The 8,448-nt window shown below is 38.9% G+C and overlaps 1 protein-coding gene and 2 non-coding genes across 3 annotated transcripts in view; 1 reads left to right on the top strand and 2 right to left on the bottom strand.

Annotated features, from left to right (window-relative positions):
* Positions 1 to 4,854: 4,854 nt before the first annotated feature.
* trnav-cac (transfer RNA valine (anticodon CAC)) lies at positions 4,855 to 4,927 on the bottom strand. The gene has a single exon. It is a non-coding gene; the product is annotated as a tRNA-Val (tRNA).
* Positions 4,928 to 5,375: 448 nt separating this feature from the next.
* trnav-aac (transfer RNA valine (anticodon AAC)) lies at positions 5,376 to 5,448 on the bottom strand. Its single transcript has one exon. It is a non-coding gene; the product is annotated as a tRNA-Val (tRNA).
* A 2,598-nt stretch (positions 5,449 to 8,046) lies between these two features.
* Positions 8,047 to 8,448, top strand: part of ncf1 (neutrophil cytosolic factor 1) — a 7,469-nt gene continuing 7,067 nt past the window's right edge. Inside the window, exon 1 of the mRNA XM_031874197.1 lies at positions 8,047 to 8,137. Within this exon, the coding sequence (XP_031730057.1) occupies positions 8,066 to 8,137 (72 nt within the window). The 5' untranslated portion in view covers positions 8,047 to 8,065. The remainder of the gene's footprint in view (positions 8,138 to 8,448) is intronic.

Below are 8,448 nucleotides of genomic sequence, written 5' to 3'. Positions count from 1 at the left end.
TGACAGGTCTCTACCAGAGACGTATACGGCGTCTCTACGTCACTCCTTAACCTTCATGTTTTAAAGTTTTCTTCAGTATCAAAGTAATCCGGTGATGGTTGTCTGTACATCAGCGGGTAAACTGCTAACTGAATCTGAATACTTTTAATGGACACAATTTAAATAAATATAAATAAACACGGGCTAAAAAGAGAATAGTTTCCTCCCTTTACATTATTGACATTACAACAGAGCTTTTACAGCGTCTTGGTCTCCCGATGGCTTTAAATCTTATTCATCATATTGGACATAAATAGCATCATATTTATAGTTTGATATTTAAGGAACTTTAAACTCTCTCTCTCTCTCTTATGTCAGGTGGAGGACTCTCTACCGTCTCTCTCTCTCCAGATCAACGTTCCCGTCCTCTTTCTCTCCCTCAGTGTGTTGTTCATCTTGGGGGCGGTTTTCCTCTTCCTGGCCTTCAAACGTACGTTTTCTCTTCCTTCCTTCAGTGGAAGTCTCCACACCACGAGATTTATACAAAATAACAAAGAATATTTGTTATTTATGTGCTTTTGCTTCAAACTAAATATGAAACACATTCAGATCTCGTTTCCTTCTCCAGGTGGAATATACAGACGAGCCTTAAAAACCGGATGGTGAGTTAAACACGGGCCATTAAATACCGCCATCTTACATGTTGGCGAGGTAATGACAAGCGATGCATTGTGGGAAAGTTTAGGAGCATCGCAGCAAAAAGTCGACCAAGACAGTGAGACTAACGGAAAGGAGACGGTGAAAGATTTAAGAAGTTAAAGAAGCAAAAAGTATTCAGATATTTTACTGAAAAAGGTGCAATGTGTGAGATTTTTGCTTTTAACAAATTAAAAGAATGAACGACCATTATTTCCAGAATGTGAAGAGAAGCCACTCTGCACGTGTGCGGGAAGACCCGACCCTGTACTCTGCCTCTGATTGGCTACAGGCCGCTACACCGCTAAACTGCTAACGTTAGCCTAGCTATGATGCTAACCAGCACTTCAGCGTGACTCAACGACGGCAACTCGAGTTTTTGTTCTCGTAGTCCGAAGGACGGCGTCTCGGTCCGAACGGTATTTTTTTAAATTATATTTTTTATTTATCAATTTCGTATCTTAGCATTTAATTCACTTCTGATCATATTTGAGGCAACAAATCTACCGAGTAGATTTAAAATATTGGCAGTTTTACAAAAAATACATATTTCTGAAATTATAATTATCGTTAAAATGGTGGCCTCTGATGAATCCCAAAATATGGGAATATATATAATAATAATAATACTTACAATAGGAATAGGTATAATATTAATAATAATACATATAATAATAATAATAATAATAATACCTATTATTGGAATAGGTATAATAATAATACATATAATAATACATATAATAATAATAATAATAATAATACATATAATAATAATACCAATAATACTTATTATTGGAATAGGTATATTAATAATAATAATAATACATATAATAATAATAATACATATAATAATAATAATACTTCTAATAATAATAATAATAATAATAATACTTATAATAACAATAATACTTATTCTCGGTCAATGTTTGTTGAAGTGCCACTATGTGACAGAACGTCTGTTTACCTCTGACTCTCTCCTCCAGCTTCTCCTCTGAAGAGCCTCCTCACATCATCTATGAGATCCGGATGAGGAGACCAGTCCAGGAGAACATCTACACTCTGGACTAGAGAGCCTCGGAGACACAAAACACGGGGAGCGCTTCATTTAAATTACGTTCAACAAATCCAACGCTCTCATCCGACCTGTGTTTCATTCAGTGAGTGAAATGATCACCATCAGCTGCACGTTAACTTCTTTATTTCACTCTACGAGCAGCGGGAGAAAAGAAATGTTACAAAAACCTTTCTAACTGATTTGTAAAATGAAACATGAAACAAAAGCTCAGCATCAGAACCGACCGGAAACCATCTCTTAACATGAGAAATCCTTTAACAATAGTAAAACCACAAAGTCACAATACTCTGTTACAAGTTAAGTTAAGTGAAAGTAGTATTAGCATCAAAGTACCAAAAGTAAAAGTACTCATATATTTTATCATTGAGAAGAAACATTGTGTACGTTTTTAAGGTGAATGCGTCATTTTTGAGAGCAAAATTAAAAATAATTTGTCCTCTTTTGTTTTAGAAGTGCTGGAATGTCACTAATGGAAACGGAGGAGTGGCCTAAAGCCACGTCCACACTACTACGTTTCCATTTATAGACGCATATGATTTGCTACGTTCACACTGAGCGTCCACACTACGCCGGCGTTTTCGAGCACTGAAAACGGAGGAGTTTGGAAACGATGACGCCCACACCCGCGTTCGCTACTTGATTGGTTCACGACGTGTCCTTCCCTGATTCGTCACGCACATATCACGTGACCCTTTCCCGGAGGAAAACAAACAGCCAGTGATTCATTTCAACATGGATAACGAATTTCAAGCGTTACTTGCATACTTGAGTACATTTACTCTAGTATGCAAGTATAATTTTGTAATAATTTAAACTTTTAGCCTACTTTACTTGAGTATTTCCAGTTTATGTAACTTCTTCAAATCAACTAATAAACTATGATGTATTATTATGCAGCATACAGCCTAAATATTCTGTATATAAAGTAGTTAAAACTAGTTCCAGCTTTATTAATATCTTCATCACTTTAACGTTGCAGCTGGTGAAGATGGAGATGGTTTTAATGACTTTATTTATTGCTACATTAATAGATGATGATTTTTACTTTATTTTGTTTTAATATGAAATCTGAAAATGTATTAAAGTTATTAAATAAATACTCAAGTAAAGTGGAAATGTATAGAGCTTGTTTCCATCTATCTGCATATATCTCATATATATTGTGTCCAGATCCTGTTCTGTCTGCAGGAGGAGGAAGTTCAAGCTCCGTGTACTTGGTGGTGCCGGGCGCCCAGATGTGTGTGTGTGTGTGTGTGTGTGTGTGTGTGTGTGTGTGTGTGTGTGCGTGAGCTCAGCTTAGTAGCAGTGTAAACTCTTGCACTACTTCCCTCGGGTGTGATTGGCTGTACGCCCAGACGTGGGGGCCTTACAGAGGGTTCTGATAAAGAGGCGCCAGACAAATAGAAATACATCACTCCAACTTGATTCCAAACATTTCCTGTACATGAATTGTGTGTTCTGCCAAAAGGTCATCTTGACCCAGCTGAAGGGATGAGAGCATGACATGATGAGGAGGACCAGATGTGCTTTGTTTGTGGTTCAAGCGACGGGTTTGATTGGTGGAAAGCGACATAAAGGGGGCTGAAGTTAGACTATAAGAATAAGCTGTAAGAACTAATACTTTGGATTTGTTGTATGTTGCCGTGTGCTCATTAAAACACTTCCCGCTGGTTGCGACTCCAAGAAGAAGAGTCTCTTCTCTTCATTTCAGCCACAACAGCTACAGACAAAAAGCCAAACGGATGTTAAAGAATAAATAGATGAATAAATCATTTTTAATAAATAATTGTCCCCTCCAAAGTCTGTGTACTATTACACACCGCTGGATCCTTTCAATAAGTATTCAAATATTTAACATCAGAAGGGTTTGACTCCAAACCTCACGTGTTCTTGTTGTGTTAGTTTGAGGACGTTTGTTTTATTTGCTCTTTGTTAACTTTACAACATGTAATCTTTATTTTATTTATTTTATCTTATTAGATATTTGTGATAGAACGCACATCGATTCTGTGTGTGTCGCGTGGTCGCAATGACCTCATACTTTAACCAGCCAACTCTAGTCGGTTCATCTTTGAGTCCAGGTGGACGTTCATGTCAAATGTGAAGATGAATGATCTTTGTAGTTTATTCTTTTCTGAGTGTTTCTGTGATTATTAACCTCCTGAAAACAAGCTGAATAAACAACAATCACAACGTCTGTGTGTGAGAAGAAAACCTAACGTCACAGTTTACAGTTTTTTTAATGATATCCACTCCTGAGATACTAGAAGTAATACTTCTTCAGTATGGTTTCATTAGCTCAGAGCTTTTTTTCTTATTATAAATATTAAAATTATAAATATTTTTTGGAGACTGCAGTATTATGAGTCATATCTAAAGATTGTACTGACTGAGTCATGCCTGTAGTTTTTGATGTTCAGTATAAACATTGTTTAAAGTTAGTCCTACCATGTGGAGGTCGTAGCGGGTCTTCAGGGTTCTTAATAGCCGTAAATATCTCAGTAACCTAAAGAAGAAAACAGAAAAACAATAAATAAATGCAATTTAACTGCAATACACATACAGGAGGCAGTACCGTTGTTAGCCACATCATGGGGACAAGAGCGCTGTTTCAATGTTTTGATTAATTACACCCACGACAACAGAGAGAAACACGTTTAAACCATGAGAATGAAAACATGTTATCAAACAGGTGTAAATGACTTAACATAATCACTTCCTGTCAGCATTTATTGACATTTAGTGCCTTTTTACGTTTCGGGTCCTTTATTTTGAAGTCCTTCTGGCGTAACCGGAAGCAGATACAAATCTCGTCAGAGAGCAGAAACTTGACTTCGCATGAAAAAAATTTGGATAATTGGCGGTGTAAAGAAAAGGTAAGATATTCCTCCTTCACGGTTAAGCTCCTAGCTGGAACGGGAACAAGGTATTCTGTTTATTGTGCTTTATGACCATGTTTAGTGACATTTTATCTTAACTAGCCTAATGTCCACATGTATATTTGAATGTAATTGAACGAATGTTTATACTCGTAAGAGCTCATTCACGTTTTATCTGCTCCTTAGCTCTCACGGTGTTTTCTGGAGATTAAAAAAAGCAATATGTGTTTCCGCCCGGTTTCGAACCGGGGACCTTTCGCGTGTGAGGCGAACGTGATAACCACTACACTACGGAAACGCTATGTGAGTGATGCGTTCAAGAACCGATTATAAAACAGACTGTGTATCTATCTAATGTCTGTAGATGTTTATTTAACATTCAGACTATTTAATACGTTTCCCTTGCACATGCCCTCTCTTGTAGACTCCTGTATTGCACTCTTAAATATGTTAAGAATGATAAAAAGCGACAGTTTCTTTTTGCAGGTTTCTGTCTCTGGGGAGCTTCCGGGCTCCGGCTTCGCCCACTTGCGAGGCGTTAAGGGAACATCTATAAATTGGGACTACAGCAAATTATCTTGATTACATGCTGAATGTACTTAATACAGTTAAGAAAACAAATAAAGTCACTGACTACAGCGTGCCAATGCACTGAACGAAGGTAGTGTATCTATACATGCCACTGGAGAACAACCCGATGATTTATTTGAATTTTAGCTCGTTGTTTTTTCCTCTGCAGCAAAAACTGTTTCCGCCCGGTCTCGAACCGGGGACCTTTCGCGTGTTAGGCGAACGTGATAACCACTACACTACGGAAACTTGGTGCGATAAGTGCGTTCAGATTATAACCATGTACCGCAGTCCTTCAAAGTAGATGTATCACACTACATCACACTACAGATCTTTCCTATCTAGATCCTAGAGGAAGAGGTTGTTTCAGAAATCACAACCCGTTGTGATGAACCACCAGAAGACTTATCTGAAGAATGAAATGAACAATGAAATGACACAGTTATAATCTGTGGAAATATAAGTCTTAACTCTCTTAACTCTCTCCATTCATTCTCGATGGTACTCCTGATCACTACGGCTGTCAGATGTCTGTGATGTTGGGGGCGCTGTTTGTCCCCTTTGAGTGGCAGACGTCCCACCGTCATATAAATATAAGTTATTGCATCAAAATAAATACAGTTATTGCACTAGAATGTATATATTTATTGCACTAGAATAAATACAATATGTTCAGGATATAACTGTCTGTATTGTGGCTCAGTGTTTTCCTAACATCTGTGTTTATAGTTAATATCTAGATTGTATTAATAAAAATCACCTGGACTGACTTATTTACTTATACTTTTAATTCAGCGTATCAAACAACAATCCTTTTCATTCATTTATTTAATAGTTTTTTCCAAATCCAACAGATATTCAGAGAAGCAGCAATCCTGACATAATGATGATTATTGTTTCAGCACTTATATCGTAAATATGTTTATGGATACACCATCTACTGTATGTATATATGTATACTGTATGTTTAATGTACTGGTCATTTGTTTTATATATAATGTTTTAGGGGCATTGTGTTTTTGTACATTCTAGAATCAGCTCGATACAGAAACTCTGAGAGTGTTGCGTTCAGGTACCAAACCAAAAGCTCGTCCCGTTCCCTGTCTTTCTTCATCCTAGATCCCGGATCAGGAGGTTGAATGAATAAATCGCCAGAATTTGTGCCACAGATAAAAAAGGTTCAAAGATGACCCCGAAGTGGAAAGAATGTGTTCCCGCCCGGTTTCGAACCTTTCGCGTGTGAGGCGAACGTGATAACCACTACACTACGAAAAATGGAAACTGATGTGCAGTAGGTGATGACGTAATACACTAAATACAGTAACTGATTCTGTACTTCGATGTGTGTAACGTAGAAAAACGAGCAGCAGATGTCGCCATCTCCCCACCAGAGGGGGTTTGTTGGTCTCTTCCTCAGAAGAGACCAACAAACCAAGAGTTGGCCAAAAGAGACCAAGAGTTGGCGGCAACGCTGAAGAAGAAGACCGTCAAGGCCTGGTTGGCCCAGGGGTCTCCCGAAGCAGCTGACAGGTACCGGCAGGCCAGAAGGGCTGCAGCTGCGGTGGTCGCGAATGCTAAAACTCGGGCATGGGAGGAGTTCGGGGAGGCCATGGAGAAGGACTTTTGGTTGGCCTCAAGGAGGTTCTGGCAAACCATCCGACGGCTCAGGAAGGGAAAGCAGGGCTTGCCCCAGGCTGTTCTCAGCAGGGGGGGGGGGACTGCTGACCCGGACTGGGGACATCGTCGGGCGGTGGCAGAATCACAGAGAAATACTTCTTACAGCTGATTTTAACATAATAAAAACATAATCTGAACCGTGTGTCTGGTTGTGGTTTGTTATTGAATGTATCATCTTTATTGTTACTGATGTTGTGGTTGTAATACTTGTGTATTCTACTTGTCCTCTACTACACTATGTACACACCGTACTCACTTTAACGGTGAAACAAAGTTTCCTGGAAGTTGAGAATTCCCCACCCGGCTGTTTCTGTTGATCCACAGCTCGTCTGTTGTCTCTGCTCTTCGTGTCTCTCGTGTGTCTTTCAGCTCAACTTGTTCAGCAAACAGACGAAGAGGAACACGAGCACAAAAGAAACGCAAACAATCCCACATGAATCAACTTCCTCCTTTAGCAGCAGAGGAACAGATATTTGGTTTATTTATATTTCAGACGGTCACCGAAGCAGAAAAACAAAAATGACTGAATGTGAAGAAATCAACTTTTACCAACAAAACAAACCCAATAAGCAACTACTTTGATTGTTTTTGAGTCACTTTTTAGGCAAAAATACCAAAACATTCCTTGTTGCTGCTTCTCAATCATGAATATTTATCGTCTTTTCTCTGTTTTACATCATTATAAAGTAAAGGTCTTTGGGTTTTGGGCTGTTTTGTCGGACGAAACATGAACCGGGAATCAATATTTTCCATGTTGTGACATTTTAAAGAACAAATTATTTAACAGACCTGTAGAACTTATTAAATAATCTTATATTTTTTCCATCAAGAGATCCAGCAGTGAAATCGGTGGCTATTATCTAAAGATGAGGAGTGAAGTCTAATGACTGTGTGTGCTGTTGTCACAGCTTCTCCTGGCTTTGTTGACGCTGTTGACTCCTGCTGTTTTGCGCTGTTATCATCGGCATTTTTCAACAGATGTTGATTAAAAAGAAAAAGTAGTTCCTCGTTTCTCTTTTTTCTGCGATAAAGTTAAATGACTTTCGTCGCCGTGTAAAGAGGAAGTGACTCTTTTGGTGCGTTGATACACACACACACACTCACACACACACACACACACACACACACACACAGTATATAAGCCCTGTACTCCTCTGTGTGTCCTCTCAGTTGTCGGTTGTATCTCAGCATGGAGGAGACCTACGTCAGACACGTGGAGCTGTTGGGCTTCGAGAAACGTTCGTACCCGAGCCAGCACTACGTAAGCTTCAAAAACGTCCACTCAGCTGATTCTGAACATAGAGACGTTGTGTTTAAGTGTGACGTAATGTGTGATGTGTGTGATGTGTGTGATGTGTGATGTGTGATGTGAGATTTGTGTGATGTGAGATGTGTGTGATGTGTGATGTGTGTGATGTGTGATGTGTGTGATGTGTGAGATGTGTGTGATGTGTGTGACGTGTGTGACGTGTGTGACGTGTGTGATGTGTGATGTGTGTGATGTGTGTGATGTGTGTGATGTGTGTGATATGTGTGATGTGTGTGATATGTGTGATGTGTGTGATATGTGTG

The sequence above is a fragment of the Anarrhichthys ocellatus genome, unplaced genomic scaffold (genome assembly GCF_004355925.1).
Source record: "Anarrhichthys ocellatus isolate YVR2014 unplaced genomic scaffold, GSC_Weel_1.0 scaffold78, whole genome shotgun sequence".
Taxonomy (NCBI): Eukaryota; Metazoa; Chordata; class Actinopteri; order Perciformes; family Anarhichadidae; genus Anarrhichthys; species Anarrhichthys ocellatus.
This window is presented reverse-complemented; position numbering and strand designations above follow the sequence as displayed.